The 21,052-nt window shown below is 38.0% G+C and overlaps 1 protein-coding gene across 1 annotated transcript in view; it reads left to right on the top strand.

Annotated features, from left to right (window-relative positions):
* Positions 1-21,052, top strand: part of EPHA6 (EPH receptor A6) — an 872,902-nt gene that overhangs the window by 833,629 nt on the left and 18,221 nt on the right. The window contains 3 exon segments of the mRNA XM_047722523.1: positions 2,317-2,466; positions 17,719-17,912; positions 20,140-20,211. Of these exon segments, the coding sequence (XP_047578479.1) occupies positions 2,317-2,466; positions 17,719-17,912; positions 20,140-20,211 (416 nt within the window).

Raw genomic sequence — 21,052 nt, forward strand, 5'->3', positions numbered from 1 at the left:
AAGAAAGATCCAGAGTCAGAAATGTCAAACGAGAATGCTGCTCTTACATCTGTTCTGAAGTCAACTATAAATTTGGTCTTTATTCTCTGGAAGTGAGGCTTCCATATTAGAACAAACCTGAGCCTGACTTAAGCGGCTTCAAAATGCAGAGCCACAGGACCAAGGTGCTTTAGCCACAAATAGGCCATAAAACAAAGGCTGCTAGAGGGCTGGTACACAAACACAAGTCAGAGTGTCCTTGTCTCCTCATGAAGTATCGACCACGCTGGGTTTGGTTTTTTTTTTTTTTTTTTTTAGAACACTAATGTTGTGTTGGATCATTTACAATATTTCCATTTCTGGAATATTTTTTCATGTTCTGTGATTGGGTTGCTTGGTTTAGTAAATAAAAATATAGGATGCCCTGTTGAATTTGAATTTCAGAGAAACAATGCATTTTGATTTTTACTCTAAATGTCTCATGCAATATTTGGGACGTCCTTACACACAAAAATATATTCCTTTATGGGACATACTTCGACAACAACAACAACAACAAAAAAAAGTATTTACCTGAAGTTATTTACCTGAAATTCAGTCTAACTGTGGGTTCTGTATTTGACCTGGCAATTCTACTCTGGGTTTAGAAATGAATCCTCCTCTTGCAACTCCCTTTCCCTACCCATCACCCTCTTAAACTACTAGCACCAACTTTGTAAATTTAATTTCCTGGCCTTAATGTGGTACTGCCACGAAGCGTGAACACCCCAGACTTCAGGCTTCTAGTTTCCTCCCATTATATTACGATGATATATGATTATAAGATGCCCAGGGTTAAAACACCAAAGTTTGTTTGGCCCAGCTTTTCCTCCCCAATGAAGTATTTACAACTTTATATCAATACCCCATAATGCTATTATAATAACGTTAGTAGACATGTATTTAATAATGTGGAGAGGAATCTCCTAATCTCTAAACCCTGTATTCGGTCACTCACCTGTAAAATCAGGGGATTGAATTTAAAGTATTATCCCCAAGGTTCCTTGCTACAAGTCTTTAAGATGAGGATTCCATTAATGCACTCATTTGCCTGGTGAACCCAATTATTCCCATTTCGGATGCATCACTTTTCTCTTCAAGCAAATGCTTAGATTACTTTAAAAAAAAAAAAAAGTAGTGTTTAGATTTATTCCATTCACAGCTTCACCTTTTAAAGGTATCAGACCCAACTTCCTCAAGGGCCAGAGAATGCACCCTCTATCACCTCCCACCCCCGCTCACCCTCAAACCGGACTTTGGGAGACGTGGGTAATCAGATGATGTGGTCGTGGAAGTGCGGCTATTGATGAGGCAATTCCATCGTGGAGCGTTCTGACAGTTAAAGAGCTGCCCTGCCTGCAGAAGCCTGCAGAAGTATTTTCACGGGAAGCCAAAAAATGCGGTCCGGGCACAGCTCGTTGTTCTCTTCCGCCATCTAGTGGCGACAGCGGTGCTCTCCCCTCGCTCGACTTGCTGTTCACAGCTACAAAAATTTCAAAGATTGTACATCAAATGGATGAATTGTTTTGTTCTTGTCATTACAGTAAAAAGGATTTATAGAGTGTTTTGAGAGATAAAATGTAATAAATGTTGATAAAAAAATAAGTATAACACAATAGCGGGCTTTAATACCTGAACAATATAGATTAAATTCATGCTATTTCATCTCTTTAATATGTTCAAATGTGAAAGGGAACACTGAAGAACTAGAATGTAATCTGGCCTAAAGTGTTCCAAAGAAGAATTATCCTTATCAGGTGCCCTTGTATAATGTTAAAGGATTTTTTAATTTAAAGTAAATATAATCATAGATAAAAAGGAAAGAGGGAAAGCCCTGATAAATATTGAACTGCAGAGAATGTTTCAGTTCTGCATTTAACCATTTATCTTCAATTAAGTTAGAAGTTATTCTCATTATTATTTATACATGTGATACAATGTTTAATGAATGTTGAATGATATTTAGTTTTAATGTTCTATAATCCAGAACTTTCTTCAAATGGCACGATAGTGAGTTTAATTGTGTGAATCTAAAGTGAAAATAAATTTCCCCAATGAATGAAATAAAGTATTTCTGAAGTGTGACTTATTTCCCATTAAAGTTTCTAGCACTGAATATTATTATAGGAAAAAAATTTCTGACATTTAACATTATTCTTGTTCTCTTATTTTTATTTAAAATGCCAATGCTATCATGCAGTATTCAGATCTTTCTAACAAAAGTTTTTTAATTGGACTGCCATTTCATTTTTTAATACACTTGTGAGCCAGCTGAGAAATTTCCGATTTGTTTTCCAGGGTGGGAAAATTCCCATAAGGTGGACGGCCCCAGAAGCTATTGCCTACAGAAAATTCTCCTCAGCAAGTGACGCGTGGAGCTATGGCATTGTCATGTGGGAAGTCATGTCCTATGGAGAGAGACCTTATTGGGAAATGTCTAACCAAGATGTAAGTACCATCAATAGTTAAACTGCCATTTTGTGAGTATAAACACGTTAACACTGAGGAGTAAATATGTCTTTTGCCCTCACTCAAATTAGCCCTTCTCTTCCTGAGAGTTGTTCAGGGTCTGTGGCTGAGTTTGAGAAGCTAAGTAACCTTTCACTCTGAGCTGTACTATATGTCATAGGGGGCAGCTGATGGGCTTTGTCATGTGATACCTGATCCACATCTTATATTCGAGACTCCTACACATGTTGCTCCTACACACATGACTGTGCTAATGCAACAGTCTTGACCTACAAGTAACAAAGATAATGTTTACCTTTCATTTCTTCCTGAGGGCAATGTAATCTGCCACTGTAAAAAGCAAATTAATTTAAACTAAATAATACTTAGAAGAAAAAGAGCAAGTACTTTCAGGCAATGTATTATCAGTATGAAATTTGATATGATCCTTTTGAGATATATGACCCTTTATGCAATTTCTTTTGTTCCTGTTTTACCTGTAAAAATTACCTTGGTGATTAATAATATTATACAACAGGAAAGTCAACACACATGTGATCTCTGTAACCTCTGAAGAAATAAAAACAGTAGTCAGGAAATGTAAGTACCTGACAATGCCAGTAAGTATACAGTTAGAACTGAAAATAGATTTTAATTTCACACTTTCTCATCTCAGTATTTGTGGACTTTGTCCACTCACTTACCATCCTCAATGCTAATGGGAGCTCACCTCTAATGTGTTTCTGGATGTTCACAGTTTAAAAAAAAAAAAAAAAAGACAATTTAACCATAGAAAACCTCTATACATACTCAGACTAAATCTATTTTCACATCTCTTTTTATTGCTGTTGTTGTTGTTTCTGTTTTTCCCAGTCATTTGCTTGGGCATTCCATCCATACCTCATACCTCATTCATTATTCCATCCCAACCTCATTGTCCAAGGATCTAAAGGACTTAATGAGTAACAAACATAGTTTTAATACCAGGAATGAAGAAGACTGGATTAGCTCACCATGGCGATTGTTTCTCCCTGTCAGACAATTTGACTTTTGAAGCTGAGTCCTACTCGGTCTATGGAGACCTGTTGACTCTAGAGAATGCCAGGTCTAGAAACCTACATGGCAGCAAGTTTGAGGTCATGCACACTGTTCAATCATTGCTCTCCAATGAACATCATCAAAACACAGAGCCCATATGGGTAGGTCCCGCAGAGCATCTGCCCTTAAGTATAGACTGTGCCCTAACCCGTGACCTCAGCTCAACTCCCAAAACTTAAGACTTTTGGATCCAGGTCATTTACCAAGAGTCTACTATTCTTCAGGGAATTTTATTTGAAGGACTTCATTGCTCTTTTCTGCCACTGGGCCTTGTTTGGGGCAACTTGTGATTGCCAGTCCAGCTCTTCTTAAAATTGAATCTCAGAAGCAGAAATTTGCCCCTTTAATCCTGAAAGGAACTAATTTTTTTAAAAAACCCATTATCCAAGGTAATGGAAGCCCTGCATTCAGTCACCATAGTTCCTGCTCTGCTCTAAGCTCAAAATAATGCTTGCCTACTTATCCTACTCTCTCATGACTAAAATAGGCCACTCAAGCAAATCTCCAGAATAAAAAATCCTTTTCCCAGTGAGTTAGTCTCCACTGCACAGAAGAGCCCTCACTTCAAGTGCCATCTTTCATTAGTATCCCATTTAGTACTTAGCCAGTTCCCCCAGCAGACTTCAAATAAAAAATGCCCAATTCATAGGCTCCAAACAGTACAAACAATATACCCTTACGGATAAAAAGTTCTCGAGCATTCACAGCTGACATATATTTGTTTGCGCATTATGTACCAGTACTACCATACTAATATATTCATTTATTCATTTAAAAATATTTATTGGGTACCTTCTCTGTTCTAGGAACTAGAAATAGAACAGAGAAGAAATGCTATATCTGGAAGGGACCAAAAGATTATCTAGTCCAGCCCAAGTCCAACGTACTTGTGAAACTGAGGTATACAAATGTGACATGATTTCCCTAGAATCATATAGCGAGCAATTTGATGGTGATCTTAGAGGACATGCTAATAACCTTCTAGAACAAGACATGGGCAAGGAAAAGAGAGGAGGAAATAACTGCTTCTTTTTTGGTTTGGTTTACAGTCCATGTAGCTCCCTATGTAGCCAGTGATGTCTAGTCTTCCTGGAGCTCACATTCCAGCAGAAGGAAGATAGACTGTAAACAAAGTCAGAAGCGAAAGACGTAGTATCATAACATGATAATCCCTGCTTTGGGGGAAAAGAACATAAAAAGAGAATAAAAAATGCAAAGGGGTTGATTTTGAATACATTATGTACAGTGCCAAATACATTCATCAAAGTCATTTTTGTGTGGTCATAAAGTCATAATTAGTTATTCTTCATAAACATTTATAAATAATCTTTCTTATAGTAGAATGAGAAAAATAAATGTAAAGAGAAATTCCATTATTTTTCCGCCCCTTGAATTATCATCTTACCAGCTAGGGTACACTGTACTGCCAATTAAGTAAACATGGCTATCATTATGTAGACTATAATTCAACAATAAATGCCCACTTAATTTTCAAAGTACCTCAGCTTCATGACCAATAAATATAATAAAAGGACTGGGTTAGGTGATTTTTACTATCCCTTTTAACAATAATAAGCTATGATTTTTAACATCTCTGGAGAAATTATCATACTTGTGTCGACAAGGGAATGATCCAGGTGGTTCTTTTCTGAAGTTCAGGACATTCCAGAATCTCTGCGGAGGTGACAAGAAGGAGACAGGACTTTCACAGAACAGAGCGGGTATATGTTTAAGATACCACAGCACAAGCCAGATTTTTTAGGAGAGAAGCCTCTGAGGGGAAAATGTCCAAATGTGTAATTTCCAACATAGACTACCATGTAAATCGTTCTTAATTGTTGCCTAGAGGGTTCCCAACTCTGTTGTCGACCCCTCCCTTCTCGGATCTTGCCCAACAGCTTACCCAGCCGTTCTGGCCATGGTTATTGATGATCTGTGGCCAAGATGACTATTTAGAGAATGATTCTGTCTATTAGACCTCATTTGGCCACAGAGACTATATCTGGAACCAGAATAAGCTGTTGCAGCCTTTATAGATTCCCGACATTAAGGCTGTTCTCATTTGTTCAGGATTGCCAATGCCCACAGCACAGGGCTGAGCCTGTGTGCTCCCTCCACCCAGAGCTTGACTGTTTTTTGAGGACCAGGTAGAAACTAAGCTGGAAATTTTCATCATCTCTGAGTGGTTACCAAAAAGTATCCAAGCAAGAATCTAAAAATAAGAGAACAAAAGTTTCTGGGTGGGAAAGGGATTCAAACTCTTGAGGTCCTCAGATCAATACAAGACCAGAGGAAAGTGGTAAGAGCTGAAATCTTTTATGTATCTTGTGACTATTTTTTTTTTAAGATTTTATTTATTTATTTGTCAGAGAGAGAGAGAGAGCGAGCACAGGCAGACAGAGTGGCAGGCAGAGGCAGAGGGAGAAGCAGGCTCCCCACAGAACAAGGAGCCCGATGTGGGACTCGATCCCAGGACTCTGGAATCATGACCTGAGCCGAAGGCAGCGGCTTAACCAACTGAGCCACCCAGGTGTCCCTCTTGTGACTATTTTTTGCTGCTGCTGTAAAGAGTTGAAATTCTGTTTAGCTTAACATATTGGAAGTCAACATATCTGTGATGGATCCTGTAACCAGAATTTCTGTTTGGAAGCAGAAATAGCTTAATCAAAACTTTCCCAGCTGCTCCTCTCCAAATACCAGTTATTCCCTGTTTGTTCTGCATTTCTCATTTATTTGGTCAAAGTATTGTCTTTTGTTTGCCAAGGTGCATTTTAAATAAGGAAAGTAATATTTTGGACAATAAAAATCCAACTATGTTCTTTTTGAATATTTTATACTTTTACTACATTTTGTGAGTTTAAGCTGTGGGCTTAAATACAGAATGCTAACGTGTCTTATGATTTTATGTGAGTTCAGGAAATTTCAGAACGTTTTTATGAAATAGTCCCTCTATTCTGTATACCATGGCATATTTTATTACAGTGAACAATTCTGAGTTTGTAGAATCTGTTTTAGTGAATAATATAATGAGTTTCCCACAGGTCAGTAGTATTGTACATTAGGGAAAGGAAATGAGAAAAGAGTAGACAAGATTAGACCATAAAAGACCTTACAAACATAACAGCAGGTGCCATCTGCTTAGCTAGTCAGCAGTTACTTATTAAACATGTGCCAGTCACTGGGCCAGGTGTGCCTGTGGGGCGGGGATGGAGAAATAGAAACCCAGTGTCTGCTCTCAAGGAGGCCACTACGTAGATGAGAAGGTGAACTTCTGATATTCCTAAGTCCTAGCCCTGCCCCCACGGAGAATGTGCATTCCTCAAGGGTAGTCCTCATGCCTTCTTTTCTTTTTTCTTTTTTTTTTTTTCTTTTTTTTTTCTTAAGATAGAAGCAACACTGTGAATGGAGCATAGTTATTTTTTTCTTAATATATGTCAGAAAAAGCATGCAAACTCTATTATTCAGCATTCTTTTGATTATAAATGACAGAAAATCAACCCAAACTAACTTGAGTAAAAAGAATTTTAAACATTTCATTCATGAGACTAAGAAGGTTAGTGGTGCTGTATCCCAGGGATCATGCAGAGTTTTTAGTGGTTCCCTAGATCTGTTGACCTCATTTTCTCCTACAGCAAAGGTCCTCTGTTATACTCTTTACACTCCAGGACTCAGCATTCCAGCTTGGCAACCTTGGCAGAATGAAACTTTTTCCTCTGTGAAAACTCACATATGAATCCTAGAGAAGACTCTAGTTGGCCTGTCAGGGTCTTGCCCAACCCTGAACCAAAAGCAGGCCAGGGAAGTAGACACTGTGATTGACCCAGCTAGCTTTATGTACCAGCCTGTGCCTTCACAGGCAGATGAGCACTGTGATTGGCAGTTTCCCCATAACCACAGGCAGTGAGGGGGGAGGCCCCCCAAAAGAAAGCAGTTGTGTTGCCTGAGATATACTATTGTGTCCTTTTTTGGTATAAATTCTTTTTCAAGAGCAACTTTATTTACTGCAATATCAAAACATTAACATCATGCATCACTGTATTCTAGTGAGGCAGCTGGTATATCAGCAAGATCATGAGAGCTTTGGAGCAAGGTTTCTCAGCCTCAGAACTATTGGCATACCACATGTTGAGCTGAGTAATTCTTGGTTGTGGGGGGCTGCCTTGTACATTGTAGGGTGTTTTGTAGCATCCCCAGCCTTTACTTTACCCCTGAGATATCAGTACCATCTTCCCAGACATGACAACCAAAATTGGCCCCAGACATTGGCCCGTCAGAGATGGGGTACAAAAATCACTGCCAGTGAAGAGCCACTGCTTTAAGGCTAGAAAGAGCTGGGTTCAAATCCCAGCTCCACAATTCACTGGCTGTGTTATCTTAGGCAAGTGGTTTAAGCTTTCTGAGATGCTATCCATAACAGGATTCAGAATACTCAACTGCAGGACTGGATAATATATGTAAAACACCTGGTACATAGAAGGTGTTTAATTAATCAAATGTAATAATCATAGTTTCCATTTTCTGAGCTTATTATGAGCCAAGTATTTTAGATTGTTAGCTCATTTAATCTTCAAAATAATTATCTAAAATAAATACTATTATTACTACCATTTCTAGGTAAGAGTACTGAGGCTTTCCAGAAAATTTAAATAACTTACTCAAGGATACTAACTAGTTAATAGTAGAACTAAAGTTCAAGCCCCTTGCTTACTCCAAAATACAAGCTTTTACCCTCTAAGTTATACTGTAGAAGTCTAATTTTCAAAGGAATCTCTATACTACAGAGGTTCTATATAATGAAATGAAAGCATCTTTAATTATGTATGCCAATCTATCACAAGAGAAGTGTTTTTGTTGTTTTTTATTAGCAAAAGAATGCATATGGACTCGCTGTTGTTTGGAACTATAAATCTTTTTTGTAATGTTCTGTGTCTGGATATTAAAAATTTATAAAATGTAACATATTTATTACATTTCTCAAAAGTATATACAGCAGTAGGTTAAAATCAAATTCTAATGATGGACAAATTAAGCCTACTACCAGAAACATGTCATAGACATGTTGAAGGTGTACAGCTCCTTGCTGTTTCCTAGCTGTTTTTCTTCTTTTTTTTTAAAGGTATTGCTGGGTTATGTTTTATGTTATTTTCATCCAAGTTCAAGTAATTGTTGTTTATTATACAATGGAAGTACAATGTAATGCTAGGAGTATGCAAGTTCCAAAGATGACACCAAGGGCACCATGGTTCTTTCAACACTTACACTGTATAATGTGCTTAACAGAAGAAAATGGAAGCAAAACATGAACAGTAGGCAACATTAAATAACCAAATCCCCACAGAGTTAATATATAGGGAAAAAAACTAATACCACATAAATGAGAGGCGACTTGGCTTGATCTAATGATCTGAACACAAATCCAGAGTCTTGGGTTTTGTTTTGTTTTGTTTTGTTTTTTCCTTGACATGATGCTGTTTTAAAACAAAACAAAACAACAAAGACAAAAACAAAAACACACACACACACACACACAAAAAAAAACTTGAAGCAATTTGAAACCCAAATGTCTCATGGGTATGGTATTATTTAGACATATGCTACCAAGCTAGTTCATTTTTCCAAAAAGAGAGCCAGTATTAGAGAATATCTTGTTTGAGGCTTACTAGGAAACATAATGCTGCCTCAGTCTTTCTGAGGGGTTTATGCTCCTTAGTTTTCGAAAGCTTTTATAGAATAGTAAGTTTTGCTTTAGATTGCTTTCTGAAGCTTACATGAAGAAAAAAATTAGAGTTTATCTTCAGGGTTTTCTTTTTATAGGTCATGCAGTTGAAAGGAACCTTTTGACCTTATTGGAATTGATTTCTTTTTTCAAAAATTTATAAAGGAAGAGAATAACCTTTTACCCTATTTCTTGTTTGTCCTCATAATTCTATAACCTTTACAATTATAGGTCAGTATTTCAGCCAAGAATAGTGGATGGGTAGAATCCACTAACCTAGAAATGCAGTATTATTTTATGACTCAGAGAGTCCAGTCATTTCCAATTTTTGTCTCTGATTAGATTTTCCAATCTCTTCTTTATTATGTAATGGTCTTTGTGTAATGATCTGTGTAAGAAAGATACAGGAAATTGCTAAAGGCCCATTCCCATTATTTCAACCTTTCCATATTACTGAGGGAATTTTTGCATTTATTTGAATACGTACTCTACCAAGGCAATTGCCAAAATGGCCTTCCTTTGCACAATTTTTCAAGAACTGCTACTATCAGTATGTAGGCAATAGCAGCAGTTTAATTAAATATATACTAATTATACTAGCATGATGCATGTCTGCTAGAATCAAGAGTAATAGAGAATATTATGAAAGGCAATCAATCACCATTGTAAATAATTCAGATGGTAAAGTTCCAAGTAGAGGAAACCAATAACCAGTATGTACTACCACAGGGTAATTTTCAAGGGAAACTTTTTTGTAACTAAATGACCACAAAACTAGAAAATGTATACATGCCAGTAATGTTTTCATAAAAAATTAATTATACATTTGATATATTTACATATTGAAATATATTTATAATCTTTAGCTCTTAAAATTTTTATTCCATCTTTTGCTCTCTTTGGAGCATTTACAAAGAGGACATTTTAAGAGCCCCCTTTTCTTTGTACTCATAAACTTGATTTCCATATGTCTTAGCTTGCCAGGATAGTCTCTAGCCCTGTCTGGGGTTTGGTCTCCCTGCATTTGGAATTCTGTGGGAAACAGTCCTATTCTGTGAAGGTCAAATCTAGAGCTGGAGGTTACAGAACCTCAGGATGTAGAGAGGTTACCAAAGGCCCTGCAGATAAAGACCTCAGTTTCAGTGACTCTAGCTTTTTGAGCTAAATAGTACAATTGCAAGCATTGAATCCAGTTGTCTTTTCTTCGTTAATGAGGACATAGAGGCCTGCCCAACAGTTTAGGACTTCAATGCAGTACAGGGGATTGCTTTGCTAATGCTCTTTGTATGACTTACAAGCTGAAACATCATTACATAATGTTAGTTATTTGTCACAACAGGTGTGACTTTCAACCATTAGGGGTAAACAATTCTCCAAATGGCAAATCTTACCAAGAACCTTTAACCTCTGAGAGTCCTACATTTCGTATTGTTCCTCATTGTGTCCACTCATTCAACAGTCTCAAAGATAGTAACCTCCTGTAGACAACCACTCTTCATTTGAAAAAGGTCCTTGACATTCTATAGTGAGTTCCAAAAAGTGAGGTTTGGGAACTGCCCTAAATGTAGACTTTCAAGGAATTTTTTATCTTAAAGTTGAAAAGGAAATCTTAGGTTTCCATGCCCTAATGATCTATAAATTACAAGTGAGCGTCTGAAAAAATGTTTTCTATCTGCACCTTATTTTTTTCACTACCCCATATCCTTTTTTCTTATCATACACTGAATTTCATTTGGGTCTTGATTGCCTTTCACTGAATTTTAAATCCTGGATGTGGAAAAATTTTGAATAAGAAAATCAGTATAAGATTACAAATGTTATTTACTTATAACTACATCTTTCCTTCCTTTTTTCCCCCCTCTCCCATGTAGACACAATCTTTATGTTGCATATCAGGAAAAGAGATTACCAGAGTTTTCAGTATTATTGTATTAAAAATCAAATATCCTAATAAATATAAGTAATCATTACCCCAAAAAGGAAGTGTATATTGGGACCCTTTGCTTCACTATCCTCATTCTACCTAAGACTATAGGTTTTCCACAAAGCCATGATGAATATTTAGAGGCAAGATAAAAATAAAATCATTTCACATTCCATTTACTAACGTACATTTTGGTAGACTAAAATTTTGAGACAGTTTCTTTTAAAAGAAAGCATGAATAACTAAATTCAATGTGCTTCTTTTTGGAGATACTTAGCAGCCTTATAACATAAAAATGTAATTCCCTGCACAGCCCAAGCAGTCCTTGTTCAATGGTATTGTTCAGGGATGTCTTGGCATCTTCATATTGACTGTCTACTTCTTGTTTGCCTGGCTTAATAAAAGGTGCACATTGCCCGCTTTGATTCAGAAACTGTCAACACAATTGGAAAACTCATCAGAGTCAGCAAGAGCAGAACAGTCTGCTACGTGCCCCAACTGAGCCTTATGTTCATTCTAGGCTGCTAAAAATTGCGGTGTCAATGACAAGGAACCAGTACGGTCTATTTGGAATAACCAGCCAGGTTTTAGATAATAAATTCTGACAGAATCTAATTCCTTCTACCTCTGCATGGAAATTATTACTGCAGTCATTTTCATATTTTTTCACTTTAATTTTCTTCTTGCATTTTTAAATAAGGGTTTAACCTTGTATAACTCTTTTCAAAGGATGGCAGCCTACACCTATCACAAACTGTTACAAAATTCTCTGTAGTTAATTATCACCCTTTCATATCCTAAAACAACAAACCTCAATTAGTCTTTTAGACAAAGCATCCCATATGCTTCTAGCTCCTTGTGAGCCCTTAACTAAGGAATCAGAAAATACCTATAAAACAAAGCTGCTCACCAAAGACATGTTTATGAAGATAAAGGTTAATATAGGTTTTCTCAAGCTGCCCATAAAATACAGCTTTCATAGATCACATATGTGATCACTGAAGCTCTATTTTTTTACTTGACAAGGCATTGTGCTAGATGCTGGGAACCTATGGGCAAAAGAAACAGTTGCTGCCCTTGAGGGGTCCAGCTCGCCCAGCTGAAAGAGCACAAGTGTTTTGGAATGGCCAGAGCAAAGGCCTGGACCCAGACAGAGGTGAAGACCGAGAGCCAGGCTCAAGGCGAGCCGCCACAGAATTTCAGATGTGGGAGAAATGGGATCACAGTACCACCTCAGGATTGCTTCCTCTGCACTGTGGGAGATGAGTGGAGAAGAGAAAGCAAGAGGAGTAGACTAGTTAGGAGGCTGTTAGCAAACTGGGAAAGAAATCATGTGGAGGGAGAATTCAAAATGGAGCGGATTTAAAATATATGAAGGTAGTAGAATTAGCACGAATTCAGGTGCTTTTGAGCATCAGGGAAGAGAGAGTCCCAAATGACTCCTTGATCTCTGTGTTGAGTCACTGAAGAACAGTGGTACTCTTTGCAAGGGACAGGAATCCCAAAGGAGGAATGGGGTGAGTTTTGAACAAAGTAAATCTAAGGTATCTGCTTGACAACCTCAGAAAGATCTACTGAAAGTGATAGATCTAAAAAACCCACAGAGAAGGCAGAGCATGAGCTGCGGCTGTGGCCAGCACACGCAGGTAGGTGGGGCAGCATAGAGTGTACAGAATGGGGAGAGAGGCTCAAGATCTAATTCTGGCACAAAGTCAGGGATCTGGCTCAAGGCTCAGGACAGACGTTCACTACCACTACCATGATCCAGAGGCTATCAAGATGATAATATCAGTTCTTTTTTCAGGGAATTATTAGCTATGCAATACTGACCCAATCTATTTATCAGTTTGAGCTTCGGCTTTCTTACCTATAAAATATGCATAACCATACTCACATAATAAGGTAATCTGAGACCTAAATAAAGAGAGCTAAGCCAGAGTGTGGCACATAATAAGCTCTCAAAGTTAATATGTTATTTGAATCTGAAACCAGAAAGCTCAGAGGAAATTGAACTCGTCATCACTCCGGCCCCAAAATTGTTTCTTCTCCTGTGGTCTCTGTCTTTACCAGGAGACCATCCCAAAAACCTGTCCTGCCATGTCTAACCTTAGCCCTATCCTGTGTTCCTGTCCAATCAGCTCGCTTCCTGTATGCCACTGTTGTTGCCTCCACTAAGACCATTGGGATCTCTTGCCTGGATCACTGCAAACCTCCTTCCTGACCTCCCATTCCTCCCAGTGTGCTCTCCACACTGAAGCCAGTGTGAGCTTCCCAAAGGCAAATCTAATGTCATTTACTTGCTAAAACCCTTTTCCCTTTGAAAAAAGTCACTCATAGCATATAAAATCATTCATGATCCTAAGAACTATTATTTTTACTTAACCTCCCAATCTCAAATCGTGCCATCCCTCTCTTTGAAGTCTCTCTTCTAGCTGCAGAAATCTACTTTCATTCCCTGAGCAGATCCCATAGTCTACCTTCAACATATCCAGTTGACCCTGCTACCTTCTACACTTCTGTAAGATCCAGTTCACCTCCTCTGAGAACCACGGCTAGGTTAGGCAGTTCTTCACATGCTCCCATAACTCCCTGTTCTACTTGGCACTTACTGTATTCAAACTCCCCAGTCTTCTTCACTAGATTATATGTTTCCTAAAGACAGATGTTTCTTACCCATTTGTTACCTCTTATACATAGCATGCTCAATAGTACATGTTAAATGGTTAATATATATCTCTTTGGATGAATAAATTTAAAAATCCTTTAGGAAGTTGTCTTTTAACCTTTTTTGTGGATCACATTGCTTAAATCTCTTCCTTTGGCTCCCTTGAAGTCAGGACTTTTAAGGGTACAATCTTGGGCAAGTTAAACCTCTCTCTATTTACATTCCTTTTCTGTAAGGTAGGGAAAGTGATAGTACCTACCTCACAGGTTTTTATGAGGACTGAAAGAGTTGATACATGTAAATCATTTAGAACTGGTACCTGGAAGTATCCGAAAGCTCTCATTAACAGTTAGCTGTTATTGTCAGGGTTGTTATTGTTGTTACTATTATCCTACAAGGACCCTTTATGTATGACAATTGACATGATACTGGGCTCCACAAATTTTACAAAGTCACAAGTTAAAAAATTAAGGAAATGTAAAAGTCAGAGTTCAACCAGAAGAAAAGGCCACTGTCCCCACAGAAAAGCATCCTGGGGCCAGCAACATTGCTGAACTCATTATGAGTAAAGGTTCCAGACAAGGATCCACACTCTTCTTTTACAGACAATTATGAGAGCAATTTGTCAAAAGAGATTATGAACAACCCAGTTGGCACTAAGCAGTCTGCACTGGACATTATTTACCACAGTTGTCTAGGAAAGTCAGCAAAGGACCATGAAGACACTGGGAAATAGTAACCCCTCTAGACAGGAGGAAGAAGCCACCAGTCTCACAGAAAGCTGAGTTTGAGTCCAGTCCTTCTCTCCTGGGGAATAGCAAACCCTGGTCTCACTGGCTTATTGTCCAAGCATACCAAAGTGAGATCATGAGATCACTTGGAGAATGCTGCTCGAAGCGCCAATCTTTGATTAACACTTCCTTCCTTGGGAGGGGATTCCAAATGCTGCCATGCTTATACTTTGAATGCTTCTTGGGTAGTTTAAAACTTCAGCTTTTCTAAGAATTTGCTGCTCTATCAAAATAAATTCAAAAATTTCTTCTAATAGCTTTTTGTTCCATAACATTTATTAATGTGTTAGGCACCAATACTAAATGATAAGAATGTAAAATCTACAGGCATAATTCCTGCTTTCAAGTATGTATAGCCCTAGTGGAAAAGCAGATGAATAGTTACAATGCAATGTAATAGATGCAATAATAGAAATGTGTACAAGACTCAGAAGCATTCAGAAATCACTCTGCTCAGGCTAAGATAACATTTTGCAAACTATGAAGTAAATACATGTTTGATTTACACAGAATATAAAGTTGAGATCCAAAGAAAAACAATGAAATCAAATGCTATGACAAAAGGTAACATGGAAATCACTCCTAAAATCCTGTTAATTGATATAAAATTGGAAAGGAAGATTTATCGTGAGAACTAAAAAGCATTTCTGGGGAGTGGTCAGAGAAAAAAGTTTGGAAGCTAATGGAACTCAGTTTAAATGATAGCTCTGCCACCTATGCTGTGTGAATTTGGGCAATTTTCCTAATCTCTCTAGGTCTAAATTTTTTCACTTAAGAATAAGACAATAAAGAGCACCTTGGGAGCTCTGTCCATTAAGCATCCAACTCTTGATCTCAGCTTGATCTTGATCTCAGGGTCATGAGTTCAAGTCCCACGTTAGACTCCAATTAAAAAAAAGAAGAATAGAGATAATAACAACTATTGGATTGAGTTATTTTACACAGTGAAGAAAAAGATGCAAATCATGTAGCACCTGATAGATACTCAATAATATTTTTTTCTCAAAATATAACCTCAATTGTCATCTATTTTATTCTATGCACTTATAATTAGGTAACTGTGGTAAATCAACTAGAGTGCTCTCCTAGGGTGGGATTTTAAAGTCTTTTTATAATGGAATTCTGTCCTATTTTTCTTAGCTACTTTTCAGAACTATCCACAGTAGTTTTGAGGCTATACAAGCATTTTACACATATCTTATTTTACTAAAATGTGTCACAAAAGGTCTTAAAATCCAAGCTTAGTTGATAACAAACATAATCAGAAAACAGATAAGAAAAAAATCTTGTTCAATAATGGGATAAAATGAATACAAAAATGCTAGTATCCTGACAGGTTAACGTGTTCTGGTCACAAAGACACTGATGGGATTATGAGAAATTCCGTAGTACCAAAAAGCTAAAGCTTAGCAGTTAAGAGGTTCTTACAGGCATATTATTGCTCCTTTTTGCGAACTGCTTCTAGCATGAATTATGGACATTTCAGAGTCCTGTCAACAGTGTAAATTAAAAAGAAATTAAGATGTGTTTTTACAAATTACAAAAAGTGTGTAGCTGATGCTACCATAAAGAGAGGTCTCAGGTTAACAATCTCAGCACTTGCATTTTTGTATCTATTGTTGATGAAGGCAGGGATGAAGTTGATGTGTGCCTGCCTTTAACTATCAGTCTGTTCCTCAGCTTCCCATCTCAAAAATGGGGGATGGACCCTTTCCTTTTTCTTTTTTCCAGAGATGATATAAGAATAAAGGGTTGCATAATGGGGCGCCTGGGTGGCTCAGTTGCTTAAGCACCTGACTTTTGGTTTCAGGTCGTGATATCGAAGTCGTGAGTTCGAGCTTCATGTCAGGCTCCACACTCAGCACGGGTCTTCTTCAGATTCTCTCCCCCACCTCCCTCTGCTTCTCCCCACTCTTGCTCTCTCTCTGTCTCTCTCTCTCTGTAAAATAAATCAATAAAATCTTAAAAAAAAAAGATGAAGGGCCACATGAATACTTTGTACACATAAAAAAATAAGCTATATAAATTCCAAGTCAATTATATTATATTATTAGGAGATTCCCAGGTAGGCCATATACAAAATAGATGACTATCCTGCCTTATCTTATATTTGATTTCTTGAGTTCAAAAAAGCAAAACAAAAGAAACTTCCTTATGTCATCACATTGTTATTCTTAACTTCGGCTTCTTATAGAGATTCCTTTCCCTAGAACCTCCCTCTCCCATATAGTAGCCGCTAGCCACATGGGGCTCTTTAAATTTAAACTTTAATGAATTAAAATGAACTAAAACACAAAGCTCAGTTCCTCAGTCTTCTTAGCCACATTTCAACCACTTAACAGCCACATGTGACTAGTTTCTATCATGTTGGACAGAGAGAAAAAAAGTTCTATTGGAGAGCGCTGGCCCTGAGGACACTCAGGCTTGAACGATCCTGTTGCTCTGTAGTCTTAAGCTAGCCACTGAGAGCATTTCAAGGGTTGAATGACCTTAGAAGTTCAGAGAGAACTTCATAATCATGTTGGTGTCAGACTAAGGGAAAGGCAGAAGTAAGCAAAGAGAAATTAAATAAGCAATAAAGAAGAAAGAAGGAATGATAGCCAGCAAAAGAATACACAGTGACATTATTATAAAAGGATAAAAAATGACTCAGGAATTCAGTGCTTCAACAGAGGTACAATTTTACTTAACACATTTGTCACATGTGGTTTGCACCAAACACATCAATCTTATGCTGACTTTCTGATGTCCTAATTGGGTTTGAGACATTCCAGCTAAATCACACAGGAACTATTTCTCGAAATTGTGATGAAGTTTAACCTCCCTTCTGAATACCACATGTTTAAAAACATTTTCCTCAAAGAGACATCAGTAGATTTTAATGTAGATATTTGCAACTTTTGTATTTATCTTTGTTTGGGCTGCTTGTACCCACAAGTTTTCATGTTTACCAATATTTTTGTTTCTACTTCCTGAATAAAAAAGAACTATAACTTAGCATATATCGTGTTATTTGTCCCAAAAAGTAAGAGACTAACCTGTGTGTGTTTGCATTTAGGTCATTCTGTCCATTGAAGAAGGTTATAGACTTCCGGCTCCCATGGGCTGTCCAGCGTCTCTACACCAGCTGATGCTCCATTGTTGGCAGAAGGAGAGAAATCACAGACCGAAATTTACTGACATTGTCAGCTTCCTGGACAAACTGATCCGCAATCCCAGTGCCCTTCACACCCTGGTGGAGGATATCCTTGTGTAAGATGCATAGTGTTGATTTTCTTCCCCTTGACAGTCATTTCTTTCAGGCTATAGACAAGACTAACAGGTAGAGAGGAGAAAGTTTACCACGATAACTGTCTAGTTGTTGACCTTTTAGAATATTTTATACAAACCATATTTTATTTACCAGCTGTGAAAAAAACATTTCTAAATGTTTTGTTTTGTTTCTTTCTTGGTTTTTTGTTTTGTTTTGTTTTTTGTCTTAAGAAAACAGTGTCTCCTTTTGTTCTCTCCGTATCTAATTTTTCTGAGTTACTTTTGTTATATTTTTTTCTTGTGGGGGTCTTTGGTATTTGTGTATCCTTTCTTTATTTATTGATCCTGCCTTATCTCTGTAAGTAGAATTTGTATCCACAGGTTCTTTAATTTTCTTGTCCATTCTATGTTCTGTCCCTCTGTTTGAAACAGCAAGCAAGAGAGGGGCAATTTGTGAATCGGCAAGGAGTGAGGATGTTTCCTGCTGACGTGATCACACCCAGCTGTTGTTACTTTCCATTTCTAAAACCAGAGAAAGACAGATGACAAGACAAGAAAATGAAGGCACTCATATGCCATTTTATAAAAGTCAGTAGAGTTGAGAAGATCTACTCACCTCTCTCTAAAAAGCAATTATAAGAAGGGGAGAGTAGAAGGAAAGAAACACTTATCTATTTCTGAAAAGATTACATTTAAAATATTATCAAATTGAGAATATATGTATTTAGGCCAAATTGGACTTAGAAATAACAAAAGTGTTTCCAAAGCTCACTCTCCTAACTCAGGGGACAGCCAACGGAATATATAGATGTTCAACTTGAGGTCATAGGTTCAAGTCAGTGCAGGCTTTTTGTGATAATAAGGCCAAAGGCTCTTCAAGGACTACTTAAGCAGGCCTCAGTTCACTGCAGAGCACATAAGAGTTCACCTCTAAATCACTAATTGGCAGACTCAGTAAAGTGAAGCCAAGCATGAAATAGCTAGAGATTAAACTATTACTCTAGCCCATCTTCCCTAAAGCAGTCCAACAGAAGAAGCAGTAAAGGGCTGGGGTGGGGGCGGTGGTTGGGTTGGGGGAGTGACCTAGGATTTTATCATAAAAGGACACTTAGTGAAGGATTTTAAGCAAGAGAATAGCATGATCACATTTGCGTTTCTAAAAGATCACTCTAGAGCTGATTTAGACTAAGTGCAAAATAAGGAACAAGACTAGAAACAGATAGTTTTATGTGTTTGAAACCCAAGCCAGAAAAGATTAGGGTCTAATTCATGAAACCGGAGTAAGTTTGGGGTTGGGAGATAAGAGGATGGATTTGCTCTCAGGCAAGGAGAGCAATGTGTCTTGGTCGTTGATTGAATATAGGAGGTGGGGGAAAGAAAAGAGTCAAGGATTCTATCAAGTTACCTTCTTAGACAAGCCAGCCAATAATATTACCACTAAGAGAGAGAAGGAAGATACGGTTTTGCAATAGAAATGAAACCATTTCAAGTAAACTGAATTGAAGATGCCTGTGGGGCAGGTAGGTGGGGTTGTCCAATAGACAGTTATATTTGTAGGTTGAACCTCAGGGGGAAAGATCTGGGCTGAAGATTTGAAAATCATCAACATAGAGACTATAACTGAAGATTCATGCATAGTTGAAATGACCCATGGAGACTATAAGGTATGAAAATTAACAGAGGGAAGGAAGGAGGGGTGTTCTCTGGAACACCAAGATTTAAGAAATGAGCTGAGGGAGAGTACCCAAAGGAGACCAAGAAAGAAGAAGTCATCTGTCTCAGTGCCAGACTGATAATAACTAAAGCTGGGAAAGGATAGTGACATAGAAGCAAAAAATGGGGAGAGTTCCAAGGAGTGTAATGTCCAAGACTTCACAAGAGCTTCAGCAAGATAAAAAGTGAAATGGGTCCTATAACCTAGCAGCAAAGTAGTCAGGTATCTATGGGCAGCCTTAGCAAGAGCATTTGAATAAAAGTGTGTAAGACAGCTGGCAATGGAGCAGGAGTAAATATGAGGTCAGAGAGAAAAGCAATATAAAGTACTAAGAAGCCTGTCTCTGAAGGGAAAGAGAAGTAGTTAAAAAAAATGTTTCTTCATTTTGTTTTTGTTTTCCTGAAGAGATGGGCATGCATTGACATTGAAATGAAAGAGCTAATGCAGTGAGTGTGTGTTAATGGTTTTCTATAAACGGAACTCATTTAATCCAGGCCTCTCATTGTGGTATAGGGTTAACGGACCCCACAGCCAGTGCCCATCAACAGAGCTCTCTAGCTGTTCTATGGCAGTAGAAGCAGGCAGGTAAGAGCCTTTTTTTTTTTTTTTTTTTTTTTTTTTTTTTAAGAAAAGCAGGTACAACAATTTCTTCCCTGCTTTTTCGAGACTACGAATGTTTATCATAGCTGGAAAACCCTGATGAGGACTCTGAGATGAGAAAATGCCAAAAAGTCAAAATGATCCAGAGGTAAAGTCAGTATGAGGACTTGTGTCATGGGGCCAGAGGTGAAGGGTTTAAAGGGTTTAACGGGATGAGCAGCCATCCTGTGGACAGGCCAGCAGATGGCAAGTCGGTGATGGTACTGCCACACATGGGCGAGAGTTGGGTACTTTACATAAAGTTGGCAGTTTGATTTGATTCTGAAGTCTGATATCCAGGAAACCAAATGGAAGTTTCTGTGACTGATTTGCTATCCTTGTTTCTGACAAAGATCTATGTGCTAGTCTTTTCTGCCTTTAATACACTTTTCTTGGAGAAACAAAGAAAAACAGAGTTCTACAGGTACACGTGCCTGAACTGTTATCACCACTCTTATTTTCACAGCAGCCTGAGCAGGTTACCCCTGTCAACCCCTTCACCTCCGATGCTATCCACCCACCCTGTCCCTGATTCCAGAGAACTGAGACTGTTTAAAGGAAAAAGATAGGGCACCTGGGTAGCTCAGGTGGCTAAGCAACTACTTTTGGCTCAGATCATGATCCTGGAGTTCCAGGGTCAAGTCCTGCATCAGGCTCCCTGCTTGGCAGGGAGTCTGCTTCCTCCTCTGACCCTCTCTCTTTTCATGCTTTCTCTCTCTCTCTTTCTGTTTCTCTCTCTCTCTCTCTCATTCTCTCTCTCAAATAAATAAACAAAATCTTTTAAAAA

This window comes from Lutra lutra, chromosome 1 (genome assembly GCF_902655055.1).
Source record: "Lutra lutra chromosome 1, mLutLut1.2, whole genome shotgun sequence".
Taxonomy (NCBI): Eukaryota; Metazoa; Chordata; class Mammalia; order Carnivora; family Mustelidae; genus Lutra; species Lutra lutra.